The sequence below is a fragment of the Pogonomyrmex barbatus genome, unplaced genomic scaffold (genome assembly GCF_055798465.1).
Source record: "Pogonomyrmex barbatus isolate J1 unplaced genomic scaffold, ASM5579846v1 scaffold10, whole genome shotgun sequence".
Taxonomy (NCBI): Eukaryota; Metazoa; Arthropoda; class Insecta; order Hymenoptera; family Formicidae; genus Pogonomyrmex; species Pogonomyrmex barbatus.
In genome coordinates this window covers 2,296,904-2,313,857 of record NW_028297099.1, presented here as the reverse complement: position 1 = coordinate 2,313,857, position 16,954 = coordinate 2,296,904, and the positions used below count along the sequence as shown (strand labels likewise).

Here is a 16,954-nt window from a genome sequence, read left to right as displayed (position 1 = left end):
GTAGATCCAGAAGGAAGCATCGTCGCTCGTCGTTCACCACGACTAAAGTGGGATCGCTGTCCTCGAAAAATTCCTTTAAGAGGAAGATGCCTAGAAGGTGCGGAATTAAAGCGAGTTCGTTGGTGGACACCTTCGGCAAGAGATCGATTAAAGAAGGAAGCGCGAAACGAACGACTCTGTATGCGAAAGATGATGGGGAGGAGCCGGTACAAGTTCTCAAGAGTTTATGCTTGAATCCTCTAGCGCGTGCCAATCCGGAAACGGACATGATGTGGTGAAGCGAGGACTCGTGAAATTAAATGTATCTGCTTGTTTGCTCTTACCGATTAATGCATTTATACCTTATTAAGTTATTTAAAAGATAAAAGAGAATTAATTATGCGTCAGAGATCATTTGCTTCTATCTAAGTTAAAGTTGAACACACTTTGAAAAATGACAAAATATAAAGTAAGCTTTTCGTACGTTAGTATTTCAATCAATTATCTCTATATTCCACTTTTCGTACGAATGAATTAATTACACCGTGTGATTTATCGTGTAAATATATATTTCATACGTTATCGAATTGAATTTTATACTTGAAGATTTATAATAAACGGAATCCTTTGCTGCCCTCATTAAAGTAACGTTGTATTATTTTTATTAAATATCATGATGTATTTATATTTCTTTTATAATATCGGTTTTGTTAATTCTTGTAACTTATACTAATAAAGTTAAGTATGTCGTGACCGTTGTAGCAATCTGAAATGTAATAAGAATTTATGAAATGACATTTCTAAGTAATGGCACGAGGAATAAATCAATTTTACCGGAAGTAATATCGTCAGATCCAATACAAAGAATTCCGCGGCCGTGAAAGCATATCTTCTATGATAAAAATATAACATCATCTCGATTTTGTCCTGCAACCAATTACTCCTGTCAAATCATATTTACAATCTCATTAAAAAAAATTTAAGGCCACTTACCATACGATATTTTTTGTTTGAGAAGGGTAATCCATATTGTATTACACGCCTTTCAACTCGATTTGCCTGGAATAATAGTAAATAATACACTACAAACAAAGGCCATGAATAAGTTCATTGGAACGTTCTGTTCTAAAGAAGATATCGGATAATTAAATGTTTTAACAAATACAGAAAACGCTGTCAAAGTGTATTAAAGCTAGCAATTTTTACCTCATAGGTCGTAAAGTGATACATTGCGAATAAGAAAATGATTTGAAAGAGCAGGTCCATCAGTATCACGGGACCGTCTTTCTGCGCTTTTGTTAAGAACGTATATAAAACAGAAATACATTCTAGCAATATGGACCCGAAGGTGAACAAGGTGCCTATCCCGTATAATTTGTTTATCAGATCGGCGCTGTCGAGAAGCACGCCGTGCAAATAACGCACTTGGTAAACTGTGATTTCGCCCTGCAATCCAGTCACCGATAATGGCGATACTTGAGGGACTATTATCTCGTTTAGATGACGAAAACGTTGGCGAATCAAATCCAAAAATATGCACGTTATAAAGACACAATAGGTGCCAACGACAGTAGGAATCGTTTCATGCAACACCGTCGTTACTACCAATATTATTTCGCTGAACATAATGTCATTGAAATTGAAATACGACTTGAACAGTATTGTCGTAAGCGTGTACATGAAGTACAGATATATGAATATGTGTTTGTCCTTCCTTTGATATCCCAATGCTGCCGCCTGCTCGTCGTATGTTAAAAGTTTATTGGAGAACTGCAACGACACACACAAGCATGATTCAATGTAATAATTTACTTACGATTTAAATCTGAATATTATTTATTTTATAAATAATTTTTATAAATAATTTTCTGCTGTTATTGGAAGAATATATATCATGATATATTTTATTATAATCTTATTATAATTTTTTATATTTTTTTTATTTTGTATTAATTTTTATATAATCTTTTATACTTTTTTATTTTATAATCTTATTACATATATTTTTTTATATTTTATACTTTTATTTATTTTATTATAAAATAAGATTATCGATAATACCTTCACAAAATCTTTATTCCGAAAGGCAGCCACGAAATGATAAGGAAGCAACGAGACGGTAAACGCACTAAATCGCACGATGGAAAGTACAAAACCATTTTGATTTTTTACATCAGGTGGTGCGATGTACGACAAGTGATAGAATACACTCGTGTACCAGCAATGAAACAAGAACCATAACATACAGAAACAACAATTCCATTTACTACCTGGTTTAAATTGACCGTTCACCAATTTGCACGAGACTAATCCCAATATTTTGTTGAGCATTATTGTGAGTCTTAAATTTCGAAAAGGCATTCTTTACGGCGTTGATATTGTATAATTTTATCGCGAGAAAAAAAGAAATTTTTGCTTTTGACAAAAATAAATTCTTAAGCAAAGGTTAATTCGAACAACGTCTGAACGACAACCTCTGTCACGCCATGCGACTGAATTCTATATAATCGACTTTGATTTTTTTAGTCCTTTTTACACTCTCCTGTGTCGAATCGCGTTCCGCCATTATGCACACGTATTATTCACCGATGTGCTAGCTAGCTTGATAGAAGAGGGAGATTAGAATCGTGATAAAACACTGACACAATCGTGTCAGTGACGATCGAATCACACGTGTAATAACGTTGCAGATCCATTTGCGACATGTCAACTAATAAAAAAATGACAACGGTCTACCTAAAGATACATTTCGCGTGTTACAGTCACCGTTCCACATCGAATCACGCGACGTATAAAAGTCGATAAAATATCGTGATTTGTTACACGAATATGCATTAAATTTGTATGTCATAGAGATATTATATCGATTCGGTTATTATATTGTGGATTAATAATTAAACATATTACACACGTTTGCACAATTGCCATACGTGTCTACACGTGAGATAATCGCTTTTATTAAAACAATTATATTTGCTTTATAAAAACATATACGGTGTTTTTGCAAACATCATTATGTCAATATTATGATATAAGTAGTCAGTGTAGCAATTATCTGAAAATAATACAATACGAAAAATTAAATATTAAAAATGCAGGAAGCATCTCTTTTAAAATTATCAGCTCTGCAGATTACAGTCTTCTAGTAAGCATTTACAAAATGGAGAATTACTTACAGATTGAAATAGAGGTAAATTGATTGCAAAATATCCTGCCGCGTCGAAGGACACACGATTATGTAAGAAATACATTAAAACGTCAATTTTAACCTAAAACCAGGAAGCAGATTAAAATCATATAAAAAGATTTGTTTTTATTAGATTAATTTCGTTGTTTACCGTTGTTTTTCCCGAATTAACAAGAGCGGTCATTCTATTGCTTAAAATAATCGCGATGTTATTTGCCTGAAAATATGTGATTCATATGATGAATAATGAATTTCTCTCATTGATATAAATAAAAAAAAACTAAATAAATTTTATAAATAATAGAAATTGAAAATTTCGCACCTCTTCCGCTGTCCAATGACAAATTGTGCACATAAATAACATTAGCATTATCGAAGGACCGATAAAAGAGAAGGCTGTCAATGCGTTTGCCAATCGAAAAATAAATATATTTGCAATGATGCGCATCATGAGAGATGCAAACATTAAAAATAGAGGGATACTATAAATATCATTAAAGATTCTATGAGCATCGTAAAGTAACGAATGCATAATTTTCACGTTCATTATTTTTATTGTGTTTGGTCCACGTCGCTCTTCGGTCCATGACACATTCGGCGCTATTTTCTTGTTCAAATGTTTGAAGCGTTCAAGAATAAGATATAACAAGAGAAACATTTGCAAGAAACTGCACACAAGCATTATAAATATATGAACGTCCGTAATCAATGTGAAAATTACTGACAGTTCGCTTATGGTCAATTTTGCTATCGTATGTATAATTAACAGAATGATAACGATCATGAAAAACGTCATGCTCCAAGGTACCCATAAACTGTCTTTTCTTTTATTTTTCATTCGTACGGCTTCGTAGTCGTAACTGTCTAGCCGATCGAAAAACTGTTATAAAGATAAATATTAGAAAGAGAAAAGGAGAAACACTGCTTACCATTTGCAATAAGAACTTAATATCATCTTCCTCACCTTGATGAAGTGATTTTGATAAAAATATGCAGTAATGACATTAATACAGAGATATGTATATCCTACAAACTGTTTAAAGTAAAATCCCGTTAGTCTTATTGAACCTGATTTCATTATCATATAAACATATGTCGTATATAATGAAAATGAGATGAAGGAACTTATCCATAAGGCACCGATACTGTAAATGGGCCAAGAGCAACGCTTCAGTCGACCTGCCGTGAGCTCATTGACAAACAGTCCACACAGTTTAAAAAAAAATAAAAATAACCTTATGCGCTCCGCGCAGGTTTTGTCAGAAGCAAAACGCTGTTTTTGTACGCGCCGTTTAAATTTGCGTTGCTTTAATATGCGCATGCCTTCGGAGAGAAATCTTTCGTTTCTTGCAAACATCTCCCGCAAACGTCAAATAACATTTGATATTCGTTAATTAAGAAAATATGTTATGTTTCGAATGTTATTTAATATGCCGCTCGAAAAAAAATATGCGTTCAAACACACTTGTAAACTGTTACGCGGTCCGCAGAAAACTATCTATCGTTCAATTGTACACCCTCACGCGCACTGATATCTTCACGACATCACACCCCTAACGATATTAAATAATACATTGAAGAGAGGAAAAAGGAAACACAAATTATTTTTAGTATGATCGCGTTCGTACAATTTGCTGTTTATAAAATTGTTGCAACAAGAAATAAATTTGTTTCTCGAGTTAAATCGACTTGATAACGATACGAAAAATCAATTTTTATAAATATATAGTTTCAAGCAAATTATTATTTACAAATTTTACAATTTTTACAAATTTTATTTACAAATTTTTATGAGATATAAATTTATATATATAGTTATGTATGATATAAAATAATTGATAAAGGATTGTATAAATCGCACTACACGTAAGTTATTTCTTTAAGTGAAGTTTTCAAAGTCGGTAAGTTACCATTTACGTGAACACACTGTTCTATATCGACTATCGAGATCGCCTCAGCTTGCTATACTTTCCAGATTAGAAGGTTGCTGATAGTTGGCGTTATTAGGTAAAAACGCCTGAAATTATGGCAATACGTCATATTTGCAAAGTTGCATTAATCTTTAGAAATAATTGACCCTATTGGATAGATATTATCTACATGAAATTTTAATAATTAAAAAATATTATTAAGTATCTAGTGTCAAATATATTATAATGTACATATATTTAGATGTTATTTATTATGTATAAATATTGCTAATCAGAACTATTGTTTTATATTTTTTAGTAACAAATAATTATGAAAAATTAATATTAAATAACAATAACACAATTCCTAATTAATAATAAATTATAATAATTAGAATAAAGAAATGGAAATAGCGCGCTATTCCCATTGCTCTATTTCTTTATTATGAACAATTATTTTCCTAAAAAAATATATACATACATATAATATTTTTTAATGTACATACATTTTATCGAAATTATATATATTTATAAACATAATTATGTAATCTTAATATAAGTCTTTAGAAATAAATTTATGCACGTATCACATTACACAACACTTTGCCAATTTAACGAAATATAATAGAAAGATAACAAAAAAGAATTTTAATTTATTCTCTTTTGTACACTTTATCATGTATATTATATCCTATATTATTGCCACAGAATGGCAGTAAGAATGTGCAATAGCTTCGACAAAAATTATACTCCAAATAGAATAAATAAAAAATTCAGTCCCCTCTTTCTCTCTCTTTCTCTTTTTTTTTTTTTCTTTACGACGAAGCGTTTAAATGTAAGATTTGAAAATCTTGTCCCCGGATGAGTGGTTGTTCGGGGGGTAGTCGATACATTCTTATTTCCATACAAAGCCTTTCAATTTCCCTACTGAGCCTTTGATATTTTGCAGGACGAGGGTCCCTTTGCTCACATCGCGACTTCGATCCCTCCCTCGTTCCCATTGATCCTGGCCCAGCTTTCCTTTTCGCGCGTTTAAAGAAATTATGTAAACTGCCACAATATAAATATGTATGTCTATGTGCTTAGTGATCGAAAATTCATAGAGGCTTAGAGTTGTGATCGCGGCCATTGAACCTTTGTAAAGGGCGCAGGACGCGCTACGTCCGCTCGCTAATTAATATTTGGCGTTTTGTGTATGTGACAGCTGGAAAAATCTTTTCTTTTTACCTCGGTGCAGAGCTTCGCGGCACGAAGCGCTTCTCTGAAACTTAACGCGAAGTACTGAAAACTTAACTCGTGCAGAAAATTCGATGCGCAGCGCGGTCCGACCGTGCGCCGGTCGGAATTTAAAGCAGAGATTCGTCTCGATAACCACCGAAAGGACTCTCTCGGATGTGAAATTTCTTTCTCGCGGCCGTGATATCTCTTTCGAGAAGCCACGGCAGCGTGAAGGCACAATGATCTCCCTCCAGATTGTCAAACGCGACGTCGTTTAGTCGCGGGCACTTTGCAATGATATATCGTTTCGTCTCATGAAGAGGTAGCCGCAGTCCGGGGTATTGTAACTATTTGCAAGAACATGACCAGCAGCGTGGTTCGACACGCATTAGATAATTCGTTCCACGGACACTTCTTACTTTTCGTCGGAACCCTTTTTTTGAAATTCATCAATAAAAGAGGGCACTAACTTCCGATTCTCAATGGAGACGTTACAGATTGTCATTATGTCCGAGAAACGACGTATTATGTCAATCTTTTTGTAAAAGATTTTTAGAAGATGCGTCTCTTACTTTCCGAGAAGAATGCTGAGGAATACGACGAAAATTTTTTTAACACTCGATTATTTGCGAGAAGTTGTATTTAAATTTCATAATGAAACATTAAAATGACAAAATCAATAAACAACTATTAAATTTAGAGAAAAAAAACAGACTTTTTTGCATTCATACGGAAAAAAATTAGAAACTTTGATAATATTGCATTTTAATTTTCAAAGTTCAAAATTTTCAAAGACAAAAATAAAATTTAATTGGTATTATTTTTTTTTATAACACAGCACAGTTTCTTCTTGAAAAATTTTTTTTTATATTTCTATTTTCTTTCGACAAATAATATCAGAAGAAGCAGAAGCAGCATTGCACAATTCTGACACATATTGATGGTGATCTTTGGAATTATTAAGCTCTACGTGGTACCATTCGATGTGTCGTACGGTTTTTACGACCTTTAATTGATTCCTATTGCGTCGACACAACGGCGATAATGGATCCCAGGTCCCGTTGCATGGACCTGCGAATAAACGGTCGAGGGAGAAAGATTAATCGTGAGCGATGCAAATGACGAGTGGAGAGTCTGCGCCTGAATAAAAGCCCATTACGAGAATCTCTCGAAGAAACTCCTCGATCGCGCGAGGAAGGGCTGTAAGAAGGGAGTGGAGGACGACCGGAGGAACGAACGGAGTGACATTGTGTCAGTGAAAGTTGGATGAAGTGACACTCGAGATAAATGTCCTGCTGGTGTTACACACCGGGAGATCTCCGAGACTCGTGGACTTCCACCGAACTTCATTTCTCCACGTGCTGCTCCGCTGGATGATCCACGTGATTTCCGTCACTCATGTTCTCCATGACGTCATATTCTTCATAATCGCCGGTGATGTTTTCAATAATTTCGAAGATTCTATACAGACTGGAGGAATGCTAATAATTTTCTCTTTTTCTCTTTCACTCGGGGGGGGGGGGGGTTTCTTCTACTTCTGCGGTAGATCGGACGTTTAACAATACGGTATCAACGATCTCCCGCGATTGGGGAGTTCGCGTTTACGACGCTTCGGCGAATGTTAAAGGCTTTTACCTTAACTCACCGAGAAATCGGGGATTATTAGAAAAACGACCGGGTTTTCTTCAACCCCGAACGACGATTCGCTTTCTCGCAACTGTCCAGTTGACCTAAATCTTGAAAACCGACAAACTGACAGACCGAACGGAATTCCACGCAGATGCGATGTTGCGCCATGGTACATAAATTTTCCTCTTCTGCCTATGCGCCCTTTGTTACCGTGTGTTTTTCCCTATCCCCTTTTACGAACGCGGTCGTGCATCCTTTAGACAAAGAATGACTACGCTTAACCAAGACATGGTACAGGCAAAAAAAAAATACTTAAGAAAATAATTAAAGGTCGAAGAGAAAACTTAGTCTGTAATTTTCGATTTTAGCGAAACGAACAAATGACTACGATCTCTTTCTTCCTTCTAATCGTTTTATCACTTTAACTATTCGATCCTAATGAAATCATCGTTTACCAACTAATTACTTTACAAAAAATAACTTTACAAAATTGTAAAACTTTTTATATTATTATCAACTAATTAATTATTACGTTCGCAATCTTTCAATGATTTATACATACTTTTGAGCTAGACGATTATTATATATAGAGATATCTCGTGAAAATATAAGAAAGCTTTTTCTCCTCTCGTAAGATTTTTTTATCTCACTTTTATACTTTTATTACCTTTTTGTCGTCCAGTCATTGACTTCTTACATTTTTAAAGCTAGTCATAGACCAACCTCATCGTAATTTTACGAGGATACACCTTTTTAAGCTTGAATTCATGAAATTTACGATGCTTTTACGGTAGTCTAAGAAATAAAAGAACCGCACAGAAGCCACATTACATTCTCAATACTCTTTCAGATAATCAAGTTAAAAGTCTTTTTTCATCACTGCTATACATTATGTTTATGAAGCAGCATCGCGAATAGTGAATTATTTAGGAATTAGTATTACTAGTATATAGTATATAGTATTATTTTTGTTTAAGGCTCCTGCTGGTTCTATCTGCGACGTCTTAAATTATGACGTTTAAACGAAAAAACACATGATAAACTTTCTTACAAAATAAAAAAAACTAAAATAGAATAAAAATAAAAATTAAAATAGAAATGTTTTTCGATAAAATTACCTTTTCGATAGATCGAACGAACCTTCTCGATAGAAGACAGATTTGTAAAATATATGAAAACTCCTCTTTCACTTCGTAGATCGAAATAATAATATATCTAGAATTTGTTTTTAATTCTGGCTGTCTGCTTGATTAAACATAATTTATTTTCAATATACGTGATTATTTATTAATTATCAAACTAGAATTTTCAATATATTTTTAACAATATATTTTTTAATACATTTTTAATAAGCTTATTTTATCGAGCGCAAACATCACCGGATCGAAAAACATTTCTTATTAACGCATTTTACAAGAATTTTTATTATGTATTTTTTCGCTCCTAATATAATTCAAGATAGCTACAGTAAATCAGCAGGAATCTTAATTTATCAGATTCTTAACTATGTTCACGAAAAGTTAAAGTAAAAGTTACTTTCTCGACGAATCCTCGATTTGGAGGAAGAAATAAATACACCCAGGCATCCGCCCTTAAATCTCATTGATGTCACCGGTCTTCGGATTACTCGGTAATTTCATTTGGACTCGCGAGGCCCTTCGGAATCGTGTTCACGAAAGAATGCGGAAGAATGGTCGCGAAGAGTCGCAGGAGTCGCAGGATTTGCGCGACGGTACGAGTGATCTCTCGGAGGGATGGACGTTGGTTCTCAAATCATTGCACGCCTCGCCGAGTCTCTCGTCACACAATACCAATGTTTGGACACACAGCGAGCGAAAGGCTTGCACTTTCCTTTCTTCGGCGCGAGCAAACAGCTCCTCTGTCTCATTCGACGACCAATACGATCGGTCGACCGTGCTCGCCAAAGTCTCCTTCCCCTCGTCGCTCCTGCGACGTAACAAACGATTTCCGCGCAGTCTTCCGATCGCTCGATCGAGCTGATCCGAGACATAAGACGCCTCGGCAGAGATGCATAATCCAATACACAAAGCGCGCCGCCGATTGTCCGGCTTCCGACGGAGAATACGCGAAAAGCCAGGAATACCGAAACCGGCTGTAATTTGCTTCTGATACGCGAAAGCGGCTACGATGATTTCTTCGATGAGAATCGCAGGTACCACCAACCGGCTATGAGCCTTCACGCTTCGCGGAACATTGTGCGGCTCCTTCCGCACACGCAGGCAATCACCGACACGCTTCTGGAACGCGTGCGCCATATGCCAGCCGATGATTCCACCACGGTCACGATAATTTGCGAAACCATCCCCGATATATAATGAACCGTCCACCGCGTGCGCGGTGGTAGCGGCCCCGAGCGCCGGCCAATCGATCTCAACAGTCGAGTCATCCGGAACGTAACGTTTTCAGGAAAGCGAGGTATTTCTGAAAATACTCGCATTTTACACCGTCCACCCACGTCTGCAGGTCTCGAGAGAAGAACTCGCCCTTGACCACCGCCACGGATACCGAGAACAACGGCCGAGAGAAACGCGGAAGCTGTCAAACGCAATCAACGTCTGCGATGAGTTTCCAAACCCGTGGAGTGGATTCTCTTTCTTCGTCCTCGTGTAAAACGAGTTTTTAGGGAAACGCAAAAAAATTAAGGGCCCTTACGTGCCGGTTCGATTCAAATTGATTTCGCCGCGCGTTTCTGCTTTTCCTCCCTCATTGTGGCTCGCACGCGGTAACGTTACGCCAGTCCTCGGTATCGGGTTACATCGGATATTGTAAATACGGATTATATAAGAAGCGTTTTTTGTACTTCCAAACGCCGCATCGATGAAACTCTTAAGATTCGCGATGGGATACTTTTATTGTTAACAGCCCAAATAACCGTTTAATTAATTTCGAGAGTAAGATCGCACGAAGCGATACTTGAGAATTTCGACAACAATTTCTATGACCTTCAGAAATCAATTAAAGTCAGGTTCAAGATTGAGATGTTGATAAAATGTTTAATTTTTATCTTTAATTATTCGCGCGTAAGCCAATTGTATTTCTGCGTGATCTTCTGAAAAATCCGAAAGTTTTAAGAATTCGTCCGATCTACGCAATTTCTTCGAGTAAAATGCGGCGGCATTCACATCGGTATTATTCCTACTGGGAGATGTATATCGTATGCTCCCGGTTGCCTTCCAGGTGGTTACTGGATTTTTCCGGGAGAACCGGACCAGGGCGTACCTGGAAAAACCGCGGACCCTTCTCGTCTTACTTTCGAAATCGGCATCGCGCGTTGGCCAATCGCCGTCAACCGGCCTCGCAGAAATACAAGATCGTGACGTAACAATGGTGACTGCTCCTTTTGGTGAATCGAGGAAACTCCTTCCGCCCACAATATATCTAAGGCTCGTATCTCACGCGGCCATCTAGGACTCTTCCCTTTCCTCCCTTTTCTCTTTCTCACCCGCCTGGTCCCGCGCGTTACGTAAAAATGCATTGACAGATCCAGGGTGCTTGGACTGACCTAAGCCAGGATCAAATTCTATTCTTTTCGGTCTTTGAACTGTTCGTTCTGAACTGAAGACCATTCGAACGAGAGATGAAACGGCTTGCTTGGAATTTTAGCAAACATTTCATTCTTGTTTTATTTTCGTTAAATCAATAGAATGATTTCAGACGAACTACTTTACATTCGATTTAGACATAGATTTAGCGAAAAATACTGCAACTTTAAACAACAATAAAAATTTCATTGCGCAGCACGAATTGCAATTGAAATCCTCTTTTGCATCGTGGTTATTCGATATTTAGTTTCAAGGTAAATTTCAAAATTATTCCAAAATGTAAAAAAACAAAGATATAAATAATTTTATCTCAAATATAACAATTTCACAATAAACTTTTTATTTTTTCCAAACCATCTTGATTTTTTTCATGATTCCTTAGAGAGAAGACTTATCGGGGAAAACCGGTAGCCGAAATAATCGAGCTTAAGAGGTGCCAGCCAGGATCAACATTTGAACGACTAGGATTTTGCATCTGTTACGGACAATGACAATCTTTCGGTCTGTTTGTGGCAAACAGCTCCATTTCCAGAAGATTAAAGGATTACGGTGTAAAGGAGTATACGCCTTGGCGGCCGATAATAATGGAAGAACAATCGCGGCGACCGGTAGCAGCGTGGGTGCTGCGTGTCTCTTAAGAATATCGTATTTCCCAAACAAGAGTTTTGCCTGAGAGACGAGAGGAAGGTGGCGTCATCGCGGATTACGTCCACCTTGGTCATTCATAGCCGTCTCTTCACTGCAAACTTTCGGCGGTGCCGCCAGACCGGACGCGGAGGGACTGTGTACGATGTGTGGGCGTGCGTGTGTTGCGAGCCTTAATGCTTCTTACTGTCATCATAATGCGGTCCTGATGACACAAGGACAATGGCCGTCCTCGGCGGCGGCCGGCATTCATCTACGCGTAATTTTGTGGCCGGACTTCTTGTCGGCACTTCTTTGTCGTGTCGATATTAGAGTGTAAAATAGGATTTCGTGACAAGTTTCGTTCTGCTCCGAGTATAACAGATTCTATGTGCACCGTATATTCAACAGAATCCGTAGGAATCTCGTTAATGCACGATTTTGCCCGATAAGCTACACTCGTATATTAATAAACATTTTAAATAACATTTTACTAAAATCCAGCCTTGACCAAAAATGCCTATATATACGTCTTCTATGATATTGATAATCGGTTTTTTAATATTCATAATTATTCATAAATATTATATATATTAAATATTATATTTATATAAATATATCTATATGATATATATTATATTAAATATTTATATAAAATATGCTTGTAAAAATTCATAGAATGCCACTTGCTTTTGGCATGCTGATTATATATTATATCGATTATTAATTTAACTGTTCAAAGTAATAGTCATTGAAGATGTATTTAAGAACTGAATACGGCATTATGTGGAAGTGTCGTTTTTACCCATGCCCTACGTAATCGACTTCTGCGACGATCTATTTTCAGACCGCAGGTGGTTCCACGGACGAGCGGAATCACATGTTGGACTCGTCCTCTGTGCCGCAAGTGTCGGGAGGAGTAACCCTTCGATCGTCAATCACCCGGCGATCGCTGTGAACTTCCTGAGAGCGATAGGGAGGGCTCGGAATCTGTTTTACACGACGGAACATCAATTATACGTTCATTATAATATGTAATTGGATTTTTTCTCTTTTCTCACGATCTGAGAAAACGCGGCCCGTCGGGACCGCGAAAATTAATTAATTCCCTTCGAGGGTAACCCACGTGACTCCTGGATGTGCGGCATCACTCTTTAATCTCATTTCTAAAACATTTTATTAGTTCGTAAATATTTTCTTGTGAATAATAAAAAAACAAACAATTCATAAAACGCAAGGGAGACGCAACGTAATATTTTGACACGCAAAAATAAAACAAGACGGAGACGTATCGTTTTAACCACGTAACTTAATTATCTGTACAACGTAGCAGGTAGCAGAGGTCGATCACGGCTTGTATCACGAAAACTCCCCGCTAATCCGACTCTCTCCTTAGTCTAAATATCCTACCGAATTACGACGGCATTTGTAGGCGGAAGTCCGGTAGCCGAGGGGATCGAGTGGTCAATGCCAAGGGAGTCTGGTCCTGAGCTGAAGAACACATCGGGAAATACCACACGATCGTCTTTCCCACACTCCCGCTTGTGAAAGTTCGTTACGATTTCCCGCACGTGCGCCGGCTCGTCAAGAAAATGCCGCTTGCGATTTCATATCGTTCAATCGCGATAACGATACCTGAAAAGTAACGTCATCGATTTCGTGCCGCACTGCGCTCGGGCTCACATCTGCGTCTCGTTGCGTCTCGTCGCATCGCGTCGTATCTAAATTGTGCGATTGACCGTTAAAGTGTATCGCGTGAGGCACGCGTGAGAACGCCACGCACTTCGTCGAGTGATTCACGCATTCGCGTGAGAATCGACGATCGGCGGCGAATGGCGATCGAGCGGTGATCGATAGAACGAGTTATAGTTTTGTACGTATAACTTTAATGAGGAAAAATAATATCGCGATTACGTACGAAATTTATCATCTGGGCAACTCCATAAGGAAAATGTATCGTTTTCGCAACATCATGGCTACACGTGAGAACACCCTTTTCGGCAGAAGAATATCTCCCGTCTAGGGTTCGTTGCGATCATCATAAATATTATCTCCGCACGAGTAATCCGATACGATATGGCGTTGAAAAAGTTGGTTAAAGATATGAAAGACGCCGGGAAAATTGGATAACAGCGACGAGGGAATGTATTCATTTTTTTTTTCTTGGACGCGTGTCTTGTGAGGAGAGTTGCACAGGGTGAATACTTATAATGTACGAAACAAATGAAAAAAAGGGAACTTTTCTTGCTTATTTCAAATTGATTTATATTTATAGATAACTTTTAACAGTAAAAATTTCATTTCTCCTATTTCATTTCGAGTCTCAAAATGTCATTGCGAAGGTCTAAAGAAATGTCTTTATTGTACCGTATTCAAAACACACATCCATTACACAATAAATTCTTTTATACAAGAAATATTTGTATCGGTTTGCATCATCAATCGATCAAATTGTATCACAAAGTATTCGACCCCATCTTCGATCCCTTAGTTGCTTACGTGTCCACCAAAATCAGATAGCATCAGAATTGATACATCAGAACACAACCGCAATGGCGTCGGTCAGCCATTGCACGTGCGATAATTCCGCTTGCCTTACCCTTCATGTAACACTCACCCCCCGATGCGTTCAAGTAGGGGTTCTCTCTACGACTCCCCCCTCCTCTCTCTCTCTCTCTCTCTCTCTCTCTCTCTTTCTCTTTCCGCGCCGAGAGAACCCCAAACCGGAGTCTTGACCGGTCAGCATCGGATAAAAGCTTTTTCCTTCTGCAGCTGTTAAACCGGCGACCTCTGCAGTTGCGAGCTCCCGAAACTTACAATGCTCCCGGTAGTCCGATCCATAGATCCCGATAGTCGCCAGATATATAAAAAAAAGAAAAAGTTACGTTGCCCACTGACCGACCGGACTAGAGTTAGCGAAGTGACCGATTAGTTACGTGCTCACTACAATCACACAAATTTGTCGCACGGGGCAAGAAATCGGACAGATGTAGAACGTCTTCGGCTTGTACACGACGTGGTATTTGATTGGGTGATAATCGGAAAATTGAGGACATTCTGACGGATGCAATATGAACTTTCAAACAGTTTGACATAACGATAAAGAATGCTAAGAATGCTGGCTTTGAAGATTCTGTTCAATGAAAAAAATATGAATTGCTGAGAAAAAAATCTTTTCTTTTGAATATATATATATTCACAGAAGATAATTAATTACTATTATTATTTCTCTTCAATCTATAAAATACAATCGATTTAAAGACAATCATATTTATTTTTGAGAGTAGAATATTAGAATTTTAAATAAGACATTCTTAAATCTTGAATTATCTTGATAGATTGACTAATCCATTAATTTTTTTCACAAGAAGTACAATTTAGACAATGGACAATTTTGAATTTTTCATATTCTCGATTTAATAATAATAAATAAATAATAATAAATAATAAATTGATCTGAAGGAAATCTGATTCTATTCTAAGCTTATATGAATGAATAGATTAGAGAAAGAGAATAAATGAATAAGAATAAATGAAATAAATGAAATATAATTCTTGAAGCAAAATTATAATTGATGAGAAATGAAGCATCAAATTTAAATACGAATAATTAATAATTTGAATAAGAAGATATGATTATGGAAATGGATATATACTTACTTGAGAAATGAAATTCAGAATAAGATATTTATATCTCATTTAAATTCAAATAAAAATTTATCTTTTCTTAGAATTTGAGAATATTACTGCGATAAAAAATTATTTGTTAGTAACCATTAAAAAGTTTACAATTATATTTTATCTATAAATAGTTTTCCTTATATAGTTCATTATATATATAATATACACACGTGAGTGACCAAAACTATAAAAAAGATAAAATACAATTCTGTCTAACAGAATTTGTCAGACCTTTGACTTATTGAACTCCCCAGCTAATAATTGTCTTTTTCGCTGCGAGGTCGATATTTATGATGTTTTGTATATAACATTCACAGTATCAATCCGATAATACACGTACGTCACAAACGTAAATAGTAAACACCGAAAATAGCTGATGATATTTATCAGTGTCATGCTAAATATTGCGACGCCAGTGTCATGTGTTATTAATATTGAAAAGACATTCTAAACGCAAGAATATATAACCTTATATCTACAATCAATATCACTTAATTTGGAGGAAAGAGAATAGACGTTATTGATCTAATCCTAATACAGTTTTACTTTTCTGCATGGAATCACAATAAGATTAAATATGTCGAACATATTTTTTGTTTTGTTATCAATAGTCTCTTCTGAGGATGTGTAGTTTTAAATAACGCTACTAGAAAAGATCTATTATTAATAATACGTAAAATTGCACAAATTACACTAATTAATTAACAAAAGTTTACTCAGGTACCCTTCGCGTACAAATGCTTTCCGAGAAGTCAAAGAATTAATTAGGATGTAAGTGCAGCGCGGTCGTTCCTATCGCAAAGTGCATCAGGAGAAAAATTCTCGCGCATGGCGAACATCGCCGGTGCAATTGCCGGGCTGCAATCCGTGATTGCCCCTCCCGAGGAAGTTTTAATTTGAGTTCCACGATATTTTCTAGGGCGTAGTTTCTAGTCGAGCTCGTACAAGTAAGACCGGTCTCAGCCGGAAGTACCATTACCATCCGACATTTGAGACTTAACCACTTAAATCTTCGATGGAGTTCAACAGCATCGAGACGATGTATACCACGCGTGATACTATCGTGCAAATTCAATAAGAACGGTGAAGGGGGGAGGGAGGGGGGGGAAGGAGGAAGGTATCAAGCGAGATAGGCGGCCTCGAGATAGACAGATCCTGCTGGG

General features: G+C 36.9%; 2 protein-coding genes across 2 annotated transcripts; both read right to left on the bottom strand.

The window, feature by feature from the left end:
* Window positions 1–611: 611 nt before the first annotated feature.
* Window positions 612–2,340, bottom strand: LOC105424275 (uncharacterized). The gene is made up of 5 exons (XM_089085588.1): window positions 2,041–2,340; window positions 1,186–1,749; window positions 973–1,038; window positions 814–906; window positions 612–745 (listed from the first exon to the last, which is right to left on the bottom strand). The coding sequence occupies exons 1-5, from the start codon at window positions 2,338–2,340 to the stop codon at window positions 704–706; spliced, it is 1,065 nt and encodes a 354-aa protein (XP_088941714.1). The 3' UTR covers window positions 612–703.
* A 758-nt stretch (window positions 2,341–3,098) lies between these two features.
* LOC105424252 (uncharacterized) lies at window positions 3,099–4,983 on the bottom strand. Its single transcript, XM_089085590.1, has 4 exons — window positions 4,131–4,983; window positions 3,489–4,046; window positions 3,318–3,383; window positions 3,099–3,248 (listed from the first exon to the last, which is right to left on the bottom strand). Exons 1-4 carry the CDS (start codon window positions 4,521–4,523, stop codon window positions 3,099–3,101), a joined length of 1,167 nt encoding a protein of 388 aa, XP_088941716.1. The 5' UTR covers window positions 4,524–4,983.
* Between the last annotated feature and the right edge of the window lie 11,971 nt (window positions 4,984–16,954).

Bases quoted from the DNA above. Each gene is read 5' to 3' on its own strand.
- LOC105424275 (XM_089085588.1), bottom strand. From the start codon at position 2,340: ATGCCTTTTCGAAATTTAAGACTCACAATAATGCTCAACAAAATATTG. The intron at 1,750-2,040 runs GTATTATCGATA...GTGTCGTTGCAG, and splicing joins GGAATAAAGATTTTGTGAAG to TTCTCCAATAAACTTTTAAC. The intron at 746-813 runs GTAAAATTGATT...ATTACATTTCAG, and splicing joins ATCTGACGATATTACTTCCG to ATTGCTACAACGGTCACGAC.
- LOC105424252 (XM_089085590.1), bottom strand. From the start codon at position 4,523: ATGTTTGCAAGAAACGAAAGATTTCTCTCCGAAGGCATGCGCATATTA. The intron at 4,047-4,130 runs GTGAGGAAGATG...TCTTTATAACAG, and splicing joins ATCAAAATCACTTCATCAAG to TTTTTCGATCGGCTAGACAG. The intron at 3,249-3,317 runs GTAAACAACGAA...TCCTGGTTTTAG, and splicing joins TTAATTCGGGAAAAACAACG to GTTAAAATTGACGTTTTAAT.